Raw genomic sequence first — 24,904 nt, forward strand, 5'->3', positions numbered from 1 at the left:
CTGTAAACGAGAGTTTCTGACGAGCGAAGTGATGCATGACGTTCTCAATTAATAATTACGTCGCTTCTCACTTTCGGACTGAGTTTCCAGATAGTGAGTTTAAGCCTTATGTTCTTGAACCGCAGCGAGTTTCACCTTACGATCTTCATTGGATTCTTGAGACCGTATAGTCCTCAGTCTTTTAGCCATTCTGGTGTACTCAGAAAGACTCGACGTTTTCCCGGCAATTTTCATAAACAAAACGAAATTAAAATGTAGTGACTACGCATTCAAATCACGAAACAAACTCAATAAACTTGTTTTTCCTCGCAAAGAATATAAATAAGATCTGTTGAAAGAAGCAAAGCAATGTCGTCAAGTGTTTAATATACAAAGCGAAACAAATAAATTCAGTGTTAGTTTATATTATTTAAGATAAGATAAAATAAGACTGTGGTGCTTAATACTGTCACTGACGTAAACTTCCGAAAATACTTCTATCAGTGAGAAAAACACTTTCTTGAGAAAGAAGTCTAATATAAATAAAACCTATTGTAAGAAGTAAAGCATTTTCGTCAATTTTTTAATACACAAAGTGAAATTAATAAATTCTTATATCCTCAGCAAGTATATTCGCTGTTGTTCGTAAAGATAACACTGCGACATTTAATTCCGTCACTGACTTAAACTACCGAAAATACAAACCGAATTAAAGAAAAGTAACAGCGTACGTCTACTTGCTCTTTGGTGTACAAAGAAACTAACAGCGCCATCTGTTAGTTTAAAATTCGAATTGGTAAGCTGAGCGGAAGCTTTTCGATAAACTTTAAAATATGATATTTCTTCCGCGTCCCGATTTTGAATAAGTAAGCCCTATATTTCGCCCTAAGCTGCATTCAAGTGGCCTGTGGAGAGGCCCTGAAAATTCGTCTACTACTTGTGGAGGTTAGCGTGTTCAAGCGACGGTTTTACGGTTTTATTTCTAGCGTAAAAGATGAAGGGCAAAGCCAGCCTGAAGGAGAGAGCCTCTCATCGTTACATAAGAAAGGGTTCCTAACTTTACTCTAGAGTATTTCAACAAAATTATGAACATTCCAAGTTTTACTCCACAGTATTTCAAGAAAGTTATGAACAAATCATGACTTCTTCCTCGTGAATCTACAATAAAGAACGCTCCTTAACAATAAACATCCACATGGATGGACGTGTTGAACGCTTCTCATGTTAAATGTAGCGAGCTCTCTTGACTGAGCTCGTTATTCATATTCAAGAAACTACAAATAAATATTGCGTTAGTGGAGAAGTGCATAGAGCGGACATGCGTCAGAAAATAATACATTCAGTACATTAATGAAGAAGTAAAATATATTGGCAAATTCAGATTTTTAAGAAATAATTTAAATATGTATGCTAGTAGTAATTGATTATCGAAGACAGAAAAGTATATGAACTATCCACACTGATAAAGGCTTCTAGTTTTTTAGACATACAGTTACAATATAGTATGTACGGTAGATTTTCATGCTGATAGAAAATGACTTCAATTGGTGATAAGATTCTCATAATTCTGGACAATAAACTGAAAAATAGCGCAAAATGTCATTCGAAAGCCAAGGATATTTACAAAAAAACAACAAATGCAAGTAGGGCTCGCACTCTGAGGGTTCAGTAGAATCTTAATTATGTACATACATAGTTACACTACTGGCCATTAAAATTGCTGTACCACGAAGATGACGTGCTACAGACGCGAAAATTAACCGACAGGAAGAAGATGGTGTGATATGCGAATGATTAGCTTTTCAGAGCATTCACACAAGTTTGGCGCCGATGGCGACACGTGCAACATGCTAACATGACGGAAGTTTCCAACCGATTTCTCATACACAAACAGCAGTTGACCGGCGTTGCCTGGTGAAACGTTCTTGTGATGTCTCGTGTAAGGAGGAGAAATGCGTACCATCACGTTTCCGACTTTGATAAAGGTCGGATTGTAGCCTATCGCAATTGCGTTTTATCGTATTGCGACATTGCTGCTCGCGTTGGTCGAGATCCAATGACTGTTAGCAGAATATGGAATCGGTGGGTTCAGGAGGGTAATACGGAACGCCGTGCTGGATCCCAACGGCCTCATATCACTAGCAGTCGAGATGAGAGGAATCTTATCCGCATGACTGTAACAGATCGTGCAACCACGCCTCCATCCCTGAGTCAACAGATAGGGACGTTTGCAAGACAACAACCATCTGCAGGAACAGTTCGACGACGTTTGCAGCAGCATGGACTATCAGCTCGGAGATAATGGCTGCGGTTACCCTTGACTCTGCATCACAGACAGGAGCGCCTGCGATGGTGTACTCAACGACGAACCTGGGTGCACGAATGGTAAAACGTCATTTTTTCGGATGATTCCAGGTTCTGTTTACAGCATCATGATCGTCGCATCCGTGTTTGGAGACATCACGGTGAACGCACATTAAAAGCGTGTATTAGTCATCACCTGGCGTATCACCGGGCGTGATGGTATGGGGTGCTATTGGTTACATGTCTCGGTCATCTCTTGTTAGCATTAACGGCACTTTGAACAGTGGACATTACATTTCAGATGTGTTACGACCCGTGGCTCTACCCTTCATTCGATCCCTGCGAAACCCTACATTTCAGCAGGATAATGCACGACCGCATGTTGCAGGTCCTGTACGGGCCTTTCTGGATACAGAAAATGTTCCACTGCTGCCCTGGCCAGCACATCCTCCAGATCTTTCACCAATTGACAACGTCTGGTCAATGGTGGCCGAGCAACTGGCTCGTCACAAAACGCCAATCACTACTCTTGATTAACTGTGGTATCGTGTTGAATATGCATGGGCAGCTGTACCTGTATACGCCATCCAAGCTCTGTTTGACTCAATGCCCAGGCGTATAAAAGCCGTTATTACGGCCAGAGATGGTTGTTCTGGGTACTGATTTCTCGGGATCTATGCACCTACATTGCGTGACATGTAAATACATGTCAGTTCTAGTATAATATATTTGTCCAATGAATACCTGTTTATCATCTGCATTTCTTCTTGGTGTAGCAATTTTAATGGCCAGTAGTGTAGTTCATCGATAGTTTTTAATGAGTCAGTTTTCGAGTATCAAAACATGTGACATAAATGGATAACATAGAAGCTTAAATGTTTTACACCGCCAGGGTACTGTAGACTTAGTATTTTACACAAATTTCAACTTGAGACCGTTACCCTGCCTTGACTAAGATGGACAGCAAAGTAATCCTGTAAGGGTTCCTTTTTTACCAACAGAGGTACAGAACACTATTAAACAATAGTTCAACATCTCACCTTATCTTCCCATGAGAAAATGTGTCCAGAAGATGGCTGTACAAAGAGCATGATTGTGAGAGCGTGCATGTGGGGATGGGGGAACACTGTAGATGTGCGGGGCACATAGCATAGAAGTTAATTGTAAGGCCTTTCAGACATGCGAACCATGTTAAGTTTTCCCCTCCCTCTGGGTACCCACAACCACAGAGGGGCTGGTCACTCCACACTACTCGTACAGGACATGGGGAATGAAATTTCAGGTTATCCGAACTGCCAAAAAAAAAATTAGTATTTAGATAAAGTAGAGCTACATCTGTGTGTGTAGTGAAGAGTCTCAGCAAAAGTCTTGCTTTTCTCATAAACAATAAAAGCTACTGTTTTGGGATTCGTGCGTGTACTCCGCTATGCAAGCCTCTCATTCGATTTTGAGGTGACTGTTCAGTAACAAAAGAATTATTTTTTACATCTTTTAGCTATCCGCGATGGTATTGCCAGCTATGCACCACACGCGCAGTTATTACCGCCAGTGTCCGCCCCCGGTATCTGAGTGGTCAGCGCGACAGAATGTTAATCCTCAGGGTCTGGGTTCGATTCCCGGCTGAGTTGGAGATTTTCTCCGCTCAGCGACTGCGTGTTGTGTTGTCCTAATCATCAACATTCATCCCCATCGACGCGCAAATCGTTGAAGTGGCGTCAAATCTAGAGACTTGCACCCGGTGAATGGTCTACCCGACGGGAGGCCCTGGTCACACGACATTTCCTTTACCGCCAGCCATGTGGAGTGGAGAACTATCCCTCGTTTCTCTACTTCGTATGTTGCCGATACAAACCGAAGCTGGAAATGAAGGAGGAACTTAATGAAATGAGAAGACAATAGGAATCATCAGTTCATGAGGCTGACGGCATATTTTTTTCAGTTTATGCTGCCTGGTTTCAGGAAACAATGTTACCTGTATTATTATGCTCACAACGATGCCTACTGTATGTTATTGAATTTGTTCGCTCATGGCTTTAGCGGAGCGGGCTGTGAACTGTTGACGTGTTCCGCTGTTGGTTGTTTCGAATGACGAACGAGGGAAACAACTGCGCTCAGTCCAAATGTAACACGGTTCCTGAACTGTATTTGGTATCGTGCAGCAGATAAAACAAACATGCCTTCTTTAACACATTCTTCTACAGCAAAAATATCGAAATGAACAGTAGAAAAACAAAACTTATTTTATGGTCGAACAATGAAGCTGTGTGTGTAGGAGACCACGGTACTTTCGAATTTAATATATTCTTCAACAAGAAGACGTAGAAGACAAAAAAATTAAACTGCTGTGTTACTGTATAATAACTGAAGCGAACGTGTAATAATCGCTATTAATACATTGTTCTTCAGAAAAACGAACGAAATTAAAATAAAATTGTTGTTTTACGATTTAGTAATTGGAGTTGGCGTTCAGATCATAGCTATAGGTTTCTTCGAACTTTTCTCATTTTCTCTCATTGTTACAAGAAAGCGAGCACGTCATACTACTACCAGAGATGTTATGTTTATAGATTTTTTTTAAAACGAAGAAAAACTTTTCTGTTTTTCCTATCGACAGAACTGAACTACGTTATTTATCAACACTTTTCCATCTGAGCGCACACTTCGTTAACGTATATTTGCGCGCTGACTATCAGTTTCAGCAGTCGCTAAGTAAACGCATAAGTGATAACGCAATGCGACGATAACGTGACGGTACGGTGCCGAGCCATGTGCGTCAGTAGTGAACAGTCGAGTACTGTCGGAAGGCTGTCGGCCCCCGCCTGTGCGTAAAACGATACACAGCGACCTGGCGAGGTCGGGCTGATAGATGTGTGTAACGTAAACGGGGACGATTCTAGAAGTCGGTCAATAGGGGAGGGTGTGGCTAATGAGGGGGGGGGGGGAGAATGGGGTTTGGGGGAATGGAATATGGTTTAACAAAAGGAGAGTTGGTGTCCTCTACCGACAAATTGTGTTGCTTAACGTTGTTTTTGGTAACGGTTTTGGAGTTTAGGTAAATAATTTGTATTAGTAAATAATAAGACGCCTATTTTAAGTTAAATGATATTTATTGGTATAGGTAGTAAGCTATTTGCCGCTCTTCTTCTTTTGTTAAAATGTGTTTGGAATACATTGCAACCCATATTGCTATACCCCCATAGCCCCTTACACTTGCCAACTTGCCACCATCCCTCAACGTAAGTATAGTTGATTGCAAAATCACACAGTTCTAGTTCTCTTTTTGTCAACATAACACTGATTGCAACCAGTCAGTCTATATGTAATATCTTGCTACAGGCTAGAAGCACTTTATGTCAACCTAAATGTTTGCTTTATTTAAACATCGCTGACATTTCTGTTTGAAATTATTCCTTATTTTTCAATTCGACTTCTCACGTGCATTTATTTTATCGGCTATCATCGTGTGATTGAAATTGTCGCACTTGGTCCTCCCTTCATAATTTATTGCCGATATTAGTAGCATTGTTGGAAGCCAGAACAAGCCTTGATTTACAGTGACGTATCAGGTACTGTGGGGGACGGCTCCCATGAGCTAATCCCACCATACCTCATAAGAGGGCACAGCTGTGTTTACTTTTTGATAGTTAAAAAAAGCACTTTATTGGGACATGACAGCCGAAGTACGATGTCAAAATACCTCGATGCATCTAACTGTTTTGATAAGAAAGACTATTTTTTAATTCATATCAGTTTATTAAAATATCTGTCCAAATGTACTGATAATATTCCAACTACTTTGCCTTGGCAAAATCCGATTGCAGATTTTCAATGTGCATTTGTGTGCAACACTTTGTCTCACTGATAAAAACACAACTCGGTGAAACATGGAACCCACATACGAGGAAGTGTGACAGTATATTACAGAAGGTAACTGAATGAAATACGTAACGAGACAACCGAAATGACATTTTTATTCAAAGATCACAATTACTCTGAAGTCACTGCGATTCATGACGGTTCGTTGGAGATTGAAAAAGGTAGGACATGCTTCTTAAGGTTCTTGATAGAGCATGTGGTCACGAAGGACGCCAATGCGTGCTCTGCAATGTGCCCCCATGCTGGCCACGAGCTACGTAAGGAGCTCTTGTGGTAGGCCGTTCCATTCCAGGGGAATTCATAAACATGGTTAGATCCCGTTTTATAATATGGAAGATTTAAGTTAAAATCGTAAAATACATTTGGCCAGCTTGAAGAATGAGTTTCTTTCTTCTCTCCAAATACATACCCTTTCACGAAAATGTTTTATTTTTCATTATTCAGGTCTTCATAATGATTTAACACAACTCTTTAATGGCCATTTACACAAACAATCAGTTGAAGAGTATCTTGTAGTTAAGTTTTGATATTCATTATCTCGGATGAGTACAGGGATGGCTTGAGTGTTGAAGTACGTCCCTCCAACGCATCCCACAAGTGCTCGATGGCAGTTAAGTCGGGGGAACAGGCAGGCCAGTCCATTCGCCGAGAATCCATTTCTTCCAAGACCTCCTCCACCTGCGCTCGTCATACGGTCACGCAGTATTTTCGTCCGTAAAAATGAAGCCAGGGACGAATGCAGTGGTGAAAAATAAACTCAGGAGTACAGGTCACAATGACGTTGACCAGTGAGTCTGCCGTGTTCATATATTTTGAGGTCAATATGACCGTGCAATATTATGCCTGCATACACCATAATACCGCCACCACCAAAACGATCATATTCGACAATGCTGGACGAGAGATGGGAACACGTAATACGCCAAGTAACGTGGTCGAACGTGATTATGCTGGTAGTCCAAATCTTACGGTGTGTGGAGGCATACTGTCGCATGGGCATACTGACTTCCAACGGTTTCAACACGGTGTAGTCACCCGTGAATGTGATTGTGGCGCTATACTCCTTCCCCACGTACGTCTTTTCTAGGGTGCATTCGGCTCTGACTTCATTCTTATGGATGACAATGTGCTGTCACATCGAACAGCGCAGGTAGAGGAAGTGTTGGAAAGAGAGGATATCGGCGAACTCACTGGCCAGCCCCTTCCCCCCACGTAAACCCCACTGCGTAGGGTGCGTGGGGGAGACGTATTGTAGCACGTCCTCACGCAGCAACGACCATCCAGAAGTTGCCAGCCACACTGGGGCCATATTCTATATTGTTCATACCGATCGGTGCAGTATGTCAGTCTCAGTAGTGACATCATTTTTGGTTCTTTATACGAAGTTCCTATTCAGTAAGCTTCTGAGACTGGTTATCGATCGCCGGCCGGAGTGGCCGTGCGGTTCTAGGCGCTACAGTCTGGAGCCGAGCGACCGCTCCGGTCGCTGGTTCGAATCCTGCCTCGGGCATGGATGTGTGTGATGCCCTTAGGTTAGTTAGGTTTAATTAGTTCTAGGCGATTGATGACCTCAGAAGTTAAGTCGCACAGTGCTCAGAGCCCATTTTGAATCGGTTATCGATCGGTCTCCCGCTGATTTTTTGACAACTGTACCGAGAGGTTTTGGATTTCGGTATGGCCATCTCGTTCAGTTCGGTGTGGTTTATTTACTCCTAGGATGTGTTATTTTAAACATATTGAGTGGTTTTAGCTTCGGATTTAGTGATTGTGTTATTTTAAGAATCACCAGGACGCGTCCAGGTGGAATGTGAGTTTATAATAAACTATTTTCCCTTGTTAGAAATATGTATTGTTGTTACTGTAAATGATTATAAAATTAAGAAACAGTTTCGGTCAATACTCTCACAAAATACCTGTTACTTTTACGTAATTAAGAGTTTAAAAAATAATTAAATTTCAAAATTTCGGCTCTGCTTACGTACATCACACGAGTGCTACTTGGAACCATTAGTGTCTTGTACTTTTTTCCACAAATGGCTTACTTATCAATCATCTAAACGTGTTTAAAACTTTTAAGTAATAACGCAAAAGAATTTTGTGAAACCTGATAGAGGAAACCTTGCAAAATTTCATGCATATACGGCTTACAACCCCATTATTCGGCAACGAAGTCATCCTGCGTCTCTCACGACTCGAATTATGTCAAATAAAGCGCTACACACATGCAGGTTGTAGTACCGAAGTTGGTAAGGCAACGAACTGCCGTGTCCGATGTCGTAGGTTCGCATAGTGCTGGGTAGGAAAATACTTTTTTCCTCTTCGTGTCTGTAACCCACTCTGAGACTTCGTCAATCGTCAAAGTTCAAAATTTTTTCTGAAATATTCGTTGTTATTTACAAGTAAGAGCGCTCTTTCTCAGGAACGAGTAGTTTCGATTTCGTGACTTCCATATGTTTAAGAATTGAAAGATGAAACTGCTCTGCGTGGTACAACTGACAGTGACATTTATACTTTTTCTTGTCACAAATAATTCACCACTTTTTTCTGAATACGTATTGATTTCCAAGAGTAAGGTTGGAGAGGAATCTAAGAGCAAAAATTACTGTGAATGAAACTAGCACCAATCAACTTTATACTCTAGCTTGTCACAAATATTTATCTGCCATCGAATTCTTAACAACAGTAGACAGAGATGAAAGATTCCCGCCACAATATTTTCAGACTATACCACCATATATGAACCATTGTGATTCGTCAGATACGTGTTGTAAACTACAACGAATAGCTGCACTCGCTCCACGCTCTTGAAAAGGCGTTTTTTTTTTTTAATTTTATTTTTATGAAGCAAATCGTTGATGTATCATGTAGGGAAGTAGGCTACTTCATCTTTCGGATCTCTACGAGCGAGTTACAACCACATTCTATGCCCCGTCTTATTCTTTGATACTTTCATAAACAATTTTTCGGATTCGTGGAGATACTTTTCGTATATAAACCTAATTGAAGGCAATTTGTTTATTTGGTTCAAATGGCTCTGAGCACTATGGGACGTCACATCTATGGTCATCAGTCCCCTAGAACTTAGAACTACTTAAACCTAACTAACCTAAGGACATCACACAACACCCGGTCATCACGAGGCAGAGAAAATCCCATTTGTTTATTGCCATACGCGTTTCGCTTCTTTTATTTATGAAGCATCTTCACAACAACACAATCAAATGCCTTAGGTAAATTTAAAAATATGCCTAGCATTCGAAACCTTTTGGTTAACCCATCCAGTACCTCACAGAGAAAAGAGAATATAGCATTTTCAGTTGCTAAACGACTTCTAAAGCCGGACTGTACATTTGATAGTGAATCGTGTGACATAAATTGATCTATTATCTTTACATATACAGCCTTTTCAATAATTTTAGTAAGCACTGAAGGCATAGAAATAGGTCTAAAATTGTCTACATTATCCCTTTCTCTCTTTTTATAATGCAGCTTTACTACTGAGTACTTTAATTGTTCAGAAAACTGATCATTCCTGAAGGAAAAATTACAAATATGGCTAAATACAGGGATAACATGTGCAGAAAACCAATCGCGAACAATTGCGACCCGGTGACATGTCTTCCATAAAAATTCCATTCTTGTTTGAGAACATGAAGTCCATCAACAAACGTAAATGGTCTCCAAGCAGCCGAACATAGCCGGTTTCAATCTTTGATCGATTCAGTTGGACCAGAGGACCCAGTCCTTGCCACGCATCTTTATGGAGCCACCACCAACTTGCACAGTGTCTTGTTGACAACTTGGGTCCATCGCATCGTGGAGTCTGCGCCATACTCGAACATTATGAACTGAAATCTGGACTCATCAGATCAGGTCAGAGATTTCCTGTCGCCTAGGGTCCAAATGATATCGTTGCGAAGCCAGGAGGGGCGCTGCAGGTCTCGTGCTGTTAGCAAAGGCACTCGTATCGGTCGTCTGCTGTCATAGCCCATTAACGCCAGATTTCGCCGCAATGTCCTAACGTATACGTTCGTCGTACCTCCCACATTGATTTTTCGATTCTTTCTCGCAGTGTTGTTTGTCTGTTAGTACTGACAACTCTACGCCAGTGCCGCTGGTCTCAGTCGTTAAGTGAAGGCCGTCGGAGACTGCTTTGCCGGTGATGAAAGTAATGCTTGCTATTTGCTATTGTTGGCACACTCCTGACACTGTGGATGCCGAAATTCTGAATTCCCTAACGATTTCAGAAATGAAATGTGGCTCTCGTTTAGCGCCGAGTGCCATTCCGCGTTCGAAGTCTGTTAATTCCCGTCGTGTGGGCATAATCACATCGGGAACCCTCTCACATGAATCACCTGAGTACAAATGACAGCTCCGCCACTGTGCTACCCTTTTATATTTTAAGCACGCTATACTACCGCCATCTGTATGTGTGCATATCAGTATCTCATGACTTTTGTCCCCTACGTGTAGTACACCAGCCTCCCAGTATGGCGGCCATCACTGAACCCAACGTACTGTTTGTCAGAATCAAATATTCGCAGTCTCGTACTAAGCTGTCAAACCAGACCACCAGCCTTCGCTCCAATCACTTCCATAATTCACAGAAAAACTGGCACTCTCAGCTGAGGCAGCTGAGCTTTCTTATGGGGACATCCGAGTTATACGGCTGAATAACCGTGTCTTTTGAACCAGATTATTATTTATGCCGTTTCAAAAGACACTGAAGACCAATTTCTACGACGATCTAGTGGGTATAAATAATATATGGGGACTTTCACAGATTGCCGCTCCTGTTGTCACGCTAATCGTGTTTATAACATATTTATTGAATCTGAATCAGGACGGGATGGCAGGACAAAAAAGTAGTATATCACTACAAAAATGCCATAATAAATGTTGAGTAGAATGTGGATGATATGTTTTTGAAAAGATGGCATTTACTTAGTATATTGGTGTTCAAAGCTTAAGGATGAAATAACTTTCGCATGTCGTATCTTTGTCAAGTGACATACCTCGATGAAACTTGAACCATATACAGAAAGAACTGCTGCAGTGCAGTTGAGACGTTAACTGAAAGAAGTACATAATGAGACAAGTTGTTGTTGTTGTTGTGGTTTTGAGTCCAAACACTGGTTTGATGCAGCTCCCCACGCTGCTCTGTCCTGTGAAACCTCTTCGTCTCTGAGTACCTACTGCAACCTACATCCTTCTGAATCTGCTTAGTATGTTCATCTCTTGATCTCCTTCTGCTAGTTTTACCCTCCATGCTTCCCTCCAATACTAAACTGGTGATTCCTTGATGCCTCACAACTCGTCCTACCAACCGGTCCCTTCTTCTAGTCAAGTTGTGCCACAAATTCTTCTTCTCCCCAACTCTAATCAGTACCTCCTCATTAGCTACGTGATCTTCTATCCATCTAATCTTCAGCATTCTTCTGTGGTACCACATTTCAAAAGCTTCTATTCTCTTCTCGTCTAAACCATTCATCGTTCATTTTTGCTTCCATACATAGCTACACTCCATACAAATACTTTTAGAAAAGACTTCCTGTCACTTAAATCTACACTCGTTGTTAACAAATTCCTCTTCTTCAGAAACTGACCGCTCCCCACGAGGTGGGACGGGGGCTGTTCTAAGTAACGTAGCTTGACATGGTACCACGGTACTTTAGCTCTTTATGTTTGACCATGCCTTATTCTGGCACGTATTAGTTTATTTTATGCTTCTCAAGAAGACTAGATTACTCCAGCTGAAACCTGGGAAAAGATCAGTAACATTTTGACATATTAATTTATCACAGTTGCTGACAGGGCTGAAACATGTTAAAAATTCTTAGAAACGCTTTCCTTGCCACAGCCAGTCTATATTTTATATCCTCTCTACTTCGACCATCATCGGTTATTTTCCTTGCCAAATACGTACAAAGTTATTCTACTGTTAATAATAACGATTGTCTTTGTTACCTTCACAGAAATAATGCCCATTTCCGCAGCATGCTTTCATATACCATATCTGTTGTCGACTGCGACAAGTCCACTTCAGATAAGGTTTTGTTTGCTCGTTAGTCAAACCTTATGAAGATGGTTCTAATGGCTCTGAGCACTATGGGACTTAACTTCTGAGGTCATCAGTCCCCTAGAACTTAGAACTATTTAAACGTAACTAACCTAAGGACTTCACACACATCCATGCCCGAGGCAGGATTCGAACCTGCGACCGCCGGCCGGAGTGGCCGTGCGGTTCTAGCCGCTACAGTCTGAACTACTCAAACCTAACTAACCTAAGGACTTCACACACATCCATGCCCGAGGCAGGATTCGAACCTGCGACCGCCGGCCGGAGTGGCCGTGCGGTTCTAGGCGCTACAGTCTGGAACCGAGCGACCACTACGGTCGCAGGTTTGAATCCTGCCTCGGGCATGGATGTGTGTGATGTCCTTAGGTTAGTTAGGTTTAATTAGTTCTAAGTTCCAGGCCACCTCAGAAGGTAAGTCGCATAGTGCTCAGAGCCATTTGAACCATTTTTTGAACCTGCGACCGTAGGGGTCGTGCGGTTCCAGACTGTAGCGCCTAGAACCGCTCGGCCACTCCGGCCGGCCCTTATAAAGAAATGAGCCTGTTATGACAAGTACATCCAGTAGTACAAAAGGAAACATTTGTTTTACTCGTCTTATTATATCACTGTGGAAATGTTTCGAAATCACATTCGATCACCTGCCACATAGATGTTTCGTTTTCTACGAGAACAGTAGTCCTTGACGTAACCTCCTGCACAGAGAGAGAAGTTGTTGAGATGCGCCCATTCGCGAGCTGATCGACCGAAATTTGTATAGCGTGCGCCCTATTGAGAATACACCCAGAAACTGCAGCAACAGGCAGATGCTTCCTGAACCGTTTTGGCAGCGGAGGAAGGCGTCATCTGAGAGAACCAGTTCCGGGCCTGCTCCTCCTAATGGTTTATATGGCCGCGGCTGCGCGTCCGCGGCCAGTTCCAAACATGCGGACCTCCAAAGCAGCCGCTGCGATGACCGTGGCGGCGCTCGTTCTGGCCGCCGCCGCCGCCGTGGCCGTGGCCGCCGCTGACGACGCGCAGGTGAGTGACCACCTGTCCTTTATATTGGCGCGGGAGACCCATGCGTCTTGTCAGAGTGCCCTGCCACTTGGTGACGGGAGCGGAGATGGGTCTACTTAACAGCATCTGTTAACATACAGGGTGATCCTTATTACGTTTAAAAACTCCCGAAGCGACGTAGAAGACGCTGAGACAAGTAATTTAATATAAGACACACGGGGCGGCAAACGTCGGGAAATAGCCCTAAAATGTCTGAGAAATGTTGAACATATTACCTCACCAGATGACGTACCTCGACGGCATGTGCAGCGCTCGGGCTTGAGCGCGAAGGAATGCTTAAGCGCTGCTACACTTGCATTCGAACAACAGTACAATTTCGAACACCTTTTCTAAAGGTGATCTGTTGTAAGCGCAGAAGTTATCACTCGTTGTAACCGACTAAGGCCGCGTCCCACGTAAGCGACAGAAGCGACCATCAGCGCGCGACAACTTCAGACTGCAAAACACAACCGCAGGTGTAGTTACGGAAGTGTCCTAGGTGAGCGACGTGAGTGGCGCTTGCTGTCCACTGCTACAGCTTGCGACGCCTGAATTCAAACGTGTTTGAATCTCGTCGCAGCAGCATGTGCGAAAGTGAGGACGACAACACCGTGTCTCATTTTAAGAAAGCTATTTGGTGAAAAAAATTGATTGTTAGGCATCTTACAGCTCAATGAAGCACTGAATTTATTTTCGTTATCCGTCATAGATTCTGTGCTGTACGAAACTAAGCAAACGATGGCACGAAATTTTTAAGACTTTGCAGAGAGAAAATCACATTGCGTAGACTTTGCGTATGGTTCATTTTAGGCAATGCATTCAAATGGTTCAAATGGCTCTGAGCACTATGGGATTTAACGTCTCAGGTCATCAGTCCCCTAGAACTTAGAACTACTTGAACCTAACTCACCTAAGGACACCACACACATCCATGCCCGAGGCAGAATTCGAACCTGCGACCGTGCGGTCGCGCCTTTCCAGACTGAAGCGGCTAGAACCGCTCGGCCACACCGGCCAGCGGCAATGCATTATCGCATATCAAATGTAACCAAACAAAGAAATTGTATTTAAAGTTGAGAGCGGAGTGATATCTCTTTTCATTCTCCAGATATGAAACAAGGGTTTTTTGGAAGTGACACCACGCAAAAAAAACTTTTGTTGTCCTATGATTAACACTCGAAATCTTTTGGTCGAATGTTTGAGCGAAGCCCTATAAACTATACAATGACTGTTTGTTCAAATTTTCATAGACAAATAAAAATTTAAAAATGGCCAAATGAGGTATCAAAGTGAGCACCGTGAAGTGTAGTGCTGCAAGACAATATCTAACTGGTTGAAAGTAATCAGGGTAATTAAGGAAACTTAATCACCGATTTGAGGGAAAAAACTGAAATATTTCATAAACCGCTGCTGCTAGTCTAGCTACGCAAACGAAGTGTCGAAAAGTCCATCACTTCAAGGCCTACCTATTTAGAACACAAAACATATATGTTGGTATGATATTTAGCTGTCAAAAAGGCTTCCTTCGGATTTAAGTACTAAATTTAAGAATTTCGAGAAGATGATAGGATTGCAAATGAGGTGTAAGTAAGTTACGCCTTCTGAATAAAACTGGAAAATAAAACAAGGAAGAAATCGATAAAATATTTTGCGAAATGATTTGTGTAAAATGAAAATAGATCATAGAAACATGTGACGCGTCTTTGAACGATGCTCGAAATCATATACAGAAAATGAGGTGCATCAATTGTTTCTCTAATGTGTTTCATTTATTAGTGTTAGACAAATCGTTTCACTTTCTTTTCAAAAATTACTTATGTACACTATTTAGATTAATTGGAGAGCTTGGCCTTAACATTGATTGCTCATTAATTATGTTCCCAACAATGAAATATCGGTAATATTTCATGGCGGTTCATTGTGTTTTATTTGGAATTGAATGTGTGTGATGTTCTGAGGTAGATTTGTACACACTTGAAGATCAATAACTTTGGCGAGATGTGAAAAATATACGTTGAGATGCAGTAAACAGTATAGATAAAACTTAGTACACTGCACGTGACAGGATTGTAACAAAGTCAGTTCAAATATTAGTTACCATCAGGATAGAATAATACCGCTTATGAGCCTATGACGCTACCGTCACATCACACATCGTGCGGTGAAGCATAACAAATTATTCTATATTTATCGTAGTTGGTCATTCTTCTGCACTTACCGGTTGTTAAAGGTTTTTGGTCATGTAAGAAACATTTTTCTTTAATTTCTTGGTGAGACAGTCGAACGTCTTTTGGTCATCAACGTATTTTCGAAGTATTTGTCTGGTGATCTTCGTAGTTGATGATATAAATGACGAAATTCTCCGTGAAGATCCTTCCCTAAATTTCATGTACAATGCCCCTTTATCGTCTTATTTTCCTAAGTAAAGCTAATTTTGTTGCCGTACTCTCGAGCTACAGTATTCTACTGCTTAGGGGCACAGTTTAACAGAAGCAGCTGGTGGGCCCTAGTTGCCATCTTGCAGCGGGAGATCGTCGCTCGCACGCAGGACACCTGAGCGTATTACCCGATGGTGCCGCTTGTTTCCGGATTGTCGCATATCCAGCCGTCGCTCGCTGCCGGTCGCTTTTGATGCTTGGGTTGGACAGAGCCCAAAGGCTGTTCGTATTTTGTGTTTGCTTCCTTTTGTTACATACGTTATTTAGTAAAGGAAACGTAAGTCATTTACTGGTAACGACGGAATTCTGAAGCGTATACTCATCTACTTACGAAGCAATACAAAAGGTTTTTGTTGTGCTGTACTTTGCAATAAACCAGCGGAGGCAGTGAGATCGTTAAATAATAAATCTTACCTCAATGTTAACATATAACCGTTTAATGCAATGAAAAAAATACAACCTGCCACATGCAAGACTCGAATCCTAAGCCCCACACGCCAAAGCCACGCACGTGGGCCCAGAGCCACTCCGACGTGAATTACTTCAGTTAGGTTGGGATGATCAGGTGCTACAGACAGATAGGCTCAACAACTACATGTACGGCGAGGTACATCATCTGATGACGTCACATTTTCAACCATTATCATCCACTTTTGGGATATTTCCGACATTTGTCACCCCATGTGTCGAATTAAATTACTTGTCATAGCGTCATCTACGTCACTTCGAAGGTTTTTAAACGTTAATAAGAATGACCCTGCGTAAACGAATTAAAAACTTTCACTCCCTGCACTTCCCTAGTTATCAGGTTAAGAGTTCCTTAGTGCCTTAGTATGTGTTCTACCAACCGATCCCCTTTTTCAGTCTCGTGTCACGTATTTTTTTCTTCCCAATAAGATTCAGTACTTCTTTATTAATTATCCATTTTACCCACCTAATCTTCAGCATGCTTCTGTGGCATTACTTTTGAAAAGCTTCTATTCTCTTGTCTGAATTGTTTAGCGCCCCTCTTTAACTTCTGTACAAGGCAACACTCTAGGGAAACACCGTTACAAAAACTTCTCAACGCTTACATTTGCAATCCACGTTAACAAATTCCTGTTTTTCACTAAATGTTTTTCAGTCTGCGTATTATACTCTTTCTATTTCGGCCACTTATTTTGTTGTACAAACAATAAAACCCATCTGCTACTTTTTCAGTCTTTTTTTTCTAATTCAGTTCCCTCAACATCGTGTGATGTAATATGACTTCATTTCATTGCACTTTGTTTACCTTTGTTGATGCCCATCTTACAGTCCTTCTTCAACACGTTATAGATTCCGTTCAACTGCTTTTCCAAGTCCTTTGTTGTCACTGGTAGACTTACAATGGCATTGGTAAACCACAAGCATTTTATCTCTTCTCCATAAACACCAATTCCTTATCCCAAATTCTCGTTAGTTTTATCTACTACGTCCACAAACAGACAAATTGACGTACAGGCTAGGTTATAAGCTTGTCTCACTCCCTTCTTAACTACTGCTTCCTTTTCATGTTCTTCGAATGTTCATAACTGATGTCTGGTTTCCGTACCAGCTGTACGCAATCTTTCGGTCCCCTTACTTTATCCCTGCTGCCGTCAGAATTTCAGTCAACATTCTCAAAAGCTTTCTCTAAATGTAAAAACTTTAGATTCAACCGAACTTATAATTCATAGAGCCAATATAGCCTTGCATATTCCTACATTCCTCCGCAACCCATTTCAGTCTTCTCCGAGGTTGATTTCCACATGTGTTTCTATACTCCTCTAAATAATTCGTGCAAGGATTTCGTAACCATGAATGATTGCAGTAGGGGAGACTCTTCTACCTTGAATACTTGCCGGACTTCGCCTCTAACCAGCCAAGTAATAAAAGTTTATTTTCTTATTTCATTTTTAAACGTTGGCATTCACTTTTTGTTTTCTGCTGTCTTTTACTGAATCTACAATAATTACCCCGTAAAATAAATGTTTTCCAAATGTGAAAAAAGGTTCCGAGGCACAACGTGGTCATGTATCTGGGAACCAATATTCTACTGAAGTTTAAAAGCGTTACGATCGAGAAGTTACTAGTTTGGCATTTAGTCGTTGTTTGCTATATAATAACGATTTTGCATACCAATAATCAGTAACCGAAATCAAATCAAGAAGAAGTATGATCAAAAAACAATTACAATTTAAATTCATTTTGAAATCGAAGCTGCTAGAAAACTGACATAAATTTCCATTTCCAAGACAGGTACAGTTGTTAAGACACTGACGAAACTCAGTGAATTTACGAATGTGTCATGTTCCAAGGTACAAGATGGTGCACGACCGGTGAAGTATGATTCAACCATCCACATATTATGCAATTAGTTTTAAAAATATGAAGAACTTTATTTGCCATAAAAATCTGTATCTGAAGAATGGACAATACATTCCAAATAGCTTTTATATATTATGTACCACTTCAATATGTAGAACACGAAATGTTTAGAAATGCTGCACGAAACACAACCTCATCTCTAGCACCAACATAAACTAGAAAATGGAGGAAACTGCTTGTGTTGGTCTCTAGTGTGCATTCCTTCACGTGATTTTAAAGTTAGTCACTACATTGAAATACCGACCAAAACACATAATGCTGTCCTAATTACACTATCATCTAGGTACATCACTCCCCTCTACTTGTCATGGACGAATATAAAACAGTTCTTTTCTGCTTATTGTGCATTAGTAACTTCCGAATGTTTTGCGTTCGATACTAAATATAAAAATAGTTCAAATGGCTCTCAGCACTATGGGACTTAACTTCTGAGGTCATCAGTCCCCTAGAACTTAGAACTACTTAAACCTAACTAACCTAAGGACATCACACACATCGATGCCCGAGGCAGGATTCGAACCTGAGACCGTAGCGGTCGCGCGGTTCCAGACTGTAGCGCCTAGAACCGCTCGGCCACCCCGGCCGGCTGCTAAATATAGCCTATAACACGCTTATCGTCACGGATATAATGTAAAACATGTAGAATTCCTAGTGAGATCTAAGAGATGGCCTGACATCCCTAATCTTACTGGGTTAAATACATAGACATTAAATTGATAGATCTGTAATATTCACAGCATCTGCTTTCTTTGCAATTTGAGCTGTTACATACTTCTTGGAATCTAACGGTAATACGCCTGTCTCGTACTTCTTCCTTTGCTGTACCTGTACCAGAGTGTGACGTCACCACTGCTGCACTTAGATCGATAGGAGAATAAATATATCCTCTGTGAGCTACGGCATCTCTACCCACAGTACTCAGACATTCAGTTGCTCGCTTTCGGGTGCGCAGCGCAGCAGTGTAAGTTGTCGTCCAGAGTCGGCTGGGGTCGTTTGGCAGAAGCGTTACGAGGAAGTCATTCAGAGACATCGTTAAAATGATGCCATAATGCGTGTTTGATAGCGTGCACGAATAATATTTAAGACTAGCTCGAGTGTAGGGAAAGTCGTCCAGGACTGAACCATTTATGAAAGCAAGGTGTTATTGGAATCTTGTGGCAGGATTTCATTACTCTGATTTCAAATAAATGTTGCCGAGGAAGGAACTAATAAATGAGTAGTGCATCTTAGCCTCTTGTACTCCCTGAACTTCATCCACTGGTCATTAAATGCCATTAATTAAGAAAAATTGATCATCGAAATGGAGAGGTGTTACTCGGCCTTAAAAGGTGGAATAATTTTGCTATGATAAATTTTTCCAAAGATCTCAGTAACCCTAAGGCATTGTCGTCTTGCACTTATTTGATTACTTCTGTCGTTATTTTGTGTTACTACGAAGAATAATCGGAAAAAGGATAATTTATGAGCCAGAAACACTACTCTTAGAGCAACACAGCGGTAAGACAATGGCAGTTCAAATTCGCATTTGGTCATCAAGATTTAGGCTTCCCTGAGTTCTTTACATCGCTTAAAACGAGTGGCGAAATGGTTCTTTGAAAAGGGTACAGCATATTTCCCTTTGCCACACATCATAAAGTGGCTTTCGGAGTGTGTATGAAAATGTAGAGCTTACTCTCGAAGTCCCCCCGACGTCAAAGTCCTATCTTCCTTCACTTGCTACCCGAGCCCTCGAAAGTCGGCTCCTGTCACTCAAGAATTACACGGAGAGAACAGCCTAGTTCAGCATCCTCAGCGGAAACAATTTTCTTTCATCTACATCTACATCCATACTCCGCAAGCCACCTGACGGTGTGTTGCTGAGCGTACCTTGAGTACCTCTATCGGTTCTCCCTTCTATTGCAGTCTCGTATTGTTCGTGGAAAGAAAGATTGTCGATATGCCTCTCTGTGAGCTCTAATCTCTCTGGTTTTATCCTCATGGTCTCTTTGCGAGATATACGTAAGAGGGAGGAATATACTGCTTGACTCCTCGGTGAAGGTATGTTCTCGAAATTTCAACAAAAGCCTGTACCGAGCTACTGAGCGTCTCTCCTGCAGAGTCTTCCACTGGAGTTTATCTATCATCTCCGTAACGCTTTCGCGATTACTAAATGATCCTGTAACGAAGCGCGCTGCTCTCCGTTGGATCTTCTCTATCTCTTCTATCAACCCTATCTGGTACGGATCCCACACCCGTGAGCAGTATTCAAACAGTGGGCGAACGAGTGTACTGTAACCTACTTCCTTTGTTTTCAGATTGCATTTCCTTAGGATTCTTCCAATGAATCTCAGTCTGGCATCTGCTTTATTGACGATTAATTTTAGATGGTCATTCCATTTTAAATCACTCCTAATGCCTACTCCCAGATCATTTATGGAATTAACTGCTTCCAGGTGCTGAACTGCTATATTGTAGCTAAATGATAAAGGATCTTTCTTTCTATGTATTTGTAGTACATTACACTTGTCTACATTGAGATTCAATTGCCATTCCCTGCACCATGCGTCAATTCGTTGCAAATCCTCCTGCATTTCAGTACAATTTTCCATTGTTACAACCTCTCGATATACTACGGCATCATCCGCAAAAAGCCTCAGTGAACTTCCGATGTTATCCACAAGGTGTCGAGGAGAGATTCTCAAATGAACCCAGGGCACTGATAAAATTTGATTACGCTAGCCAGCGTGAGCAAAGTACCGAGTGTCAGCGACTACACACAAACATTTAATACTTCATGTTCAAGATATCTAAAAGTGGCTTTCGATAACCTAGAATATTGAGAGATGAGTTGTTTAGTTCATGATAGTACTTTTTTCTGTACGAAGATGTCAGGATATTAACTTTTGTGCGGAACGAATGTAATTTTGAAAGTCGTTTGACTGCTCCAAGAAAAAGCAGTACTGCTTCATAACAATGTTTAATGTAAGTACCGACGGATTTATCAATAATGACAAAATGGTTCAAATGGCTCTGAGCACTATGGGACTCAACATCTGAGGTCATCAGTCCCCTAGAACTTAGAACTACTTAAACCTAACGAACCTTAGGACATCACACACATCCATGCCCGAGGCAGGATCCGAACCTGCGACCATAGCGGTCGCGCGTTTCCAGACTGAAGCGCCTAGAACCGCTCGCCCACCCCGGCCGGCTCAATAATGACAACGAGATGTCGAGGGTCGCTGCAGACCCCAGTTTCCGTGCCGATATGCATTGTTTATGTGAGAGTATAGTGGAGACTGTATCCTCAGCCTTCATGTGTAGGACGTCTCCTGATTCCTCTCTGCAGAAATTATCATTTTTAATGTCATCAAACTTTATGACACTATATCAAATTTTCTGCAACCCTCTAATGCCAGCAGGAAGTACATTGCTCCATAAAAAATATTCAGTAGCTCAAAAGTAAAAAAAAAAGGTAATGGTATTACTCACAATCCAACCAGTTCCCCCGTGTGCACTTGTCTAAAACTATTACGGTAGAGTGAACCTGCTGTGAAATATACGAGGGGCGTTCAATACGTAATGCAACTCTTTCTGTTCTGGAAGTAGGTTGGTTTTATTCAGCAGTACACAACGGTATATTATTCCTTCCCTTTTGGCTACAAAACCCTACAGTTCCACATAACACCCCTTCAGTGCGACAGTCTTGTGCCAGCTTACTAGGAGGGCATGTATGTCGGTATGGTACCTCTCTACTGGCAGGCGCCGGAGCCAATGTCTTGCTGCATCAATAACCTCCGCATCATCCACTCACTGCTTCCGGCGGAGTGCATCCTCCATTTGGCCAAACAGATGGAAGTCGGAAGCTGCGAGATCCGAGCTGTACAGAGGATGAGGAAAAAGAGTCCAATGAAGTTTTATGAGCTCCTCTTGAGTGTACAGACATGTGTGTGAGGCCTTGCACTGTCATAGAGACGGAGAAGTTCGTGTGCATTTTTGTGGCCACGAACGCGCTGAAATCGTTTCTTCAATTTCCTGAGGGTGGCACAATACACTTCAGAGTTGGCGTTGCATCGTCAATGAGGACATCAAACAGAATAACACCTTCAGAGTATCAGGAGACCGTCGCTATGACTATACTGGTTGAGGATGCGGCTTTGAAATTTTTCTTCAGATGAGACGTGGTGTGGCACCACTCCTTGGATTGTTTTTTTGTTTCTGGTTCAAAGAGATGACCCACGTTTCATCACTTGTGACGCTGATCGACAAAGAATTGTCGCAGTCAGCTTCGTAACGTGCAAGCAATTCCACACAGGTGGTCCTTCGTTGCTCTTTATGGTTTCCTGATAGGCGGCGAGGGACCCAGCGGCCCCACGCCTTTGACTTCTTCAACTGGTGGCCGAGGGTGTCAGCACCACCAACAGGGACGCCCGGTAGTGCAGCGTGGGGTACGTAATTCGCCGGTCACTTCGAATGAGACTGTCTGCACGTTCCAAATGGTAGAAGTCACATCTGAGTACGGCCAGCCGGCACCAGAAGATCGGACAGGTTTGTGCGCCTTGTTGCTATGATAGATGCCTCGCCCAACGTCTCACTGCGGTTTTGTTCACTGCCGGATCTGCCTAGACAACTGCAAGCTCCTGTGAATATCTGTAATACTCTGGTTTTCCGTCAAAAGAAACTCAGTGACAGCTCTCTTTCTGCGATCCACCCCCGTTACAGCCGCCATTTTGTAGACTGTGTGTAGCACCACCAACATCAGGAACTTCACGAAGCGATACGGCCTGAAGTGTGAATATTCCATAATTTCCCACAGTAAATCCCCCATTTTTTCACCTGAAGCTGGCCGAGACAAGAATGTGTTGCATTACTTATTGAACGTCCCCCGTAATAGACAATGTTACCTGGAATTGTACACCGTAATACCTCGTTTACGTACATCATCAGTCTTGTCTCTTGCACAAGTGTAATAACTGTTCGTGTTGTAACAGGTGTAGGTAAATACAGGCCGACCAGTCTTTGAAATATGGCGCATAGCGTGTGCGCAATTGCTCTGGAAATGTCTGTGCTCAGTCAGTTTTCTGGATAACGACGAAGATATTTGTTTGGCAGAAATGAGCTGTGCGGTCATTATTGTAGTAGGGCTGACGCAAATCCAACTCTTATATAAATGAGAGGTCACTCCAAGAATATTACAATTTCAAAAATAATTCGTACCCGTAGGTGCAGAGGAGAATTAACATACGCCAAACTTTCCCACCTAACGAGGTGGCACACTACCAAGACACGGGACTGGCGTTTAGGAGGATGGTGACTCGTATCCCCCACAGGCAATCCAGACTGAAGTTTTTCGTCGTTCCCCTAAATCGCTTAACGCATCACGGCGGTTTCCTTAACAAGGGCATAGTCTTGTCCTTCTCCATTGTGGAGGGTTTTGTAAGATGCTTTTCTTTCAGATCCTTCCAGAAATTCTGTGTTTGCCATCTGCCTTTCGCCCATTTAACTTCATTTAGTCGTTTCAGTTTAGATAGATCACTGTGTGTTTCAGACTTGAGCCAAGTTCCGGTAACCAATCAGTCATTAGGCCTATTCACATACAACGCATCACAATGTTTAATGTTGAAATTCAATTGGCATTTTCGAGCGTTGATCTCCTCGAAGTATTCCGGCATTTCACTATAATTGTACAATGTTCTGATGTTGTGATTACCATATATATAATCTGCATCTCTTTTTGAAATGGAGAAAATTTCACTTCGACGAACTTAGTCAAACTTGGCCTGTAGCTATAATGTGTGTTCCCTGACTAACCAAAGTCTTACGACGCAATTATAGGTCTCGATGTGAGTGATAATAGCTTCAACACTAGTGACCTATCCACATGGAAAAATTCTCGCTCTGCGACTTGTATTGTACAAACTGAAAATTAGAACACATCTCAAGTACTTTTCCGTTTTCAGCTATCTGATGTCTCTTCTGCCTTCGTAGATCAGGCACGTATGACATGCATTTTACGTGGACCAATTATTGAAGACTTCTCTTGTTTATACGAAACAAAGGCAGATTGATATTGTAGTCATACATAACAGAACTTGATGATAGAAACTACAAAACAAAAGGACGTTTTTACAAATGATTATTATTTAACTTCTAGTTCTTCAACATTTACGAAACTTTTGCAACTTTAAGAATAAGGTCAGAAGTTTAACTATTTAAATCCCTACTGCTTAGAGATTATTAGAAATGCACCATAAGTACAGCTTGGACAAGATGTGGAAGAAAACTGTCTGCATCTTACTAGAGGGGAACGTCCCAACATTTGTCTGAAGAGATTTAGAGATACGTGGAAGACCTAAACAAGGATGACTGTTTCAACCCTTGTCCAGTGTAACTGTACTGAGGGTAGTCGGTATGGAAACAAAAGTAAGAAAGATTAGGGTTTAACGTTCCTTTCATATCGAGAACATTAAAAGAAGACTGAACGAGGCTACGAAGGAAAATCGGCTGCGTCATTTTCAAAAGGACTATCCAGAGATTTTTCATTAGTGTTCTAGGAAAGCTAACAAACCTGGCGCCGAGCGGAGATTACTCGTGCTGCAGTGTCCAGTAACTTAAGCATTTCGCTTCCTCGCTCCGAGCAGCATGTTCGCTTCATTGCTACAGAATAAAAGCACACTGCCTCTACGTAACTTTACGCTAGCACAGAAGTGGTGGGTTAAATATCCGGATTTGCAGTCCTTGCCATCAGCGTCCTAGGTTTCAAGTTCAAACCTTTCTGCAGCTTCTCATGGCGTAACAGGTGACGATTATGATCAAGATGAAACGT

General features: G+C 41.9%; 1 protein-coding gene across 1 annotated transcript in view; it reads left to right on the forward strand.

Annotated features, from left to right (window-relative positions):
• Positions 1–13,186: 13,186 nt before the first annotated feature.
• LOC124743198 (inter-alpha-trypsin inhibitor heavy chain H4-like) overlaps positions 13,187–24,904 on the forward strand; it is a 106,549-nt gene continuing 94,831 nt past the window's right edge. The window contains exon 1 of the mRNA XM_047248839.1: positions 13,187–13,255. Within this exon, the coding sequence (XP_047104795.1) occupies positions 13,187–13,255 (69 nt within the window). The remainder of the gene's footprint in view (positions 13,256–24,904) is intronic.

This window comes from Schistocerca piceifrons, chromosome 1 (assembly GCF_021461385.2).
Source record: "Schistocerca piceifrons isolate TAMUIC-IGC-003096 chromosome 1, iqSchPice1.1, whole genome shotgun sequence".
In the NCBI taxonomy this organism is placed as follows: Eukaryota; Metazoa; Arthropoda; class Insecta; order Orthoptera; family Acrididae; genus Schistocerca; species Schistocerca piceifrons.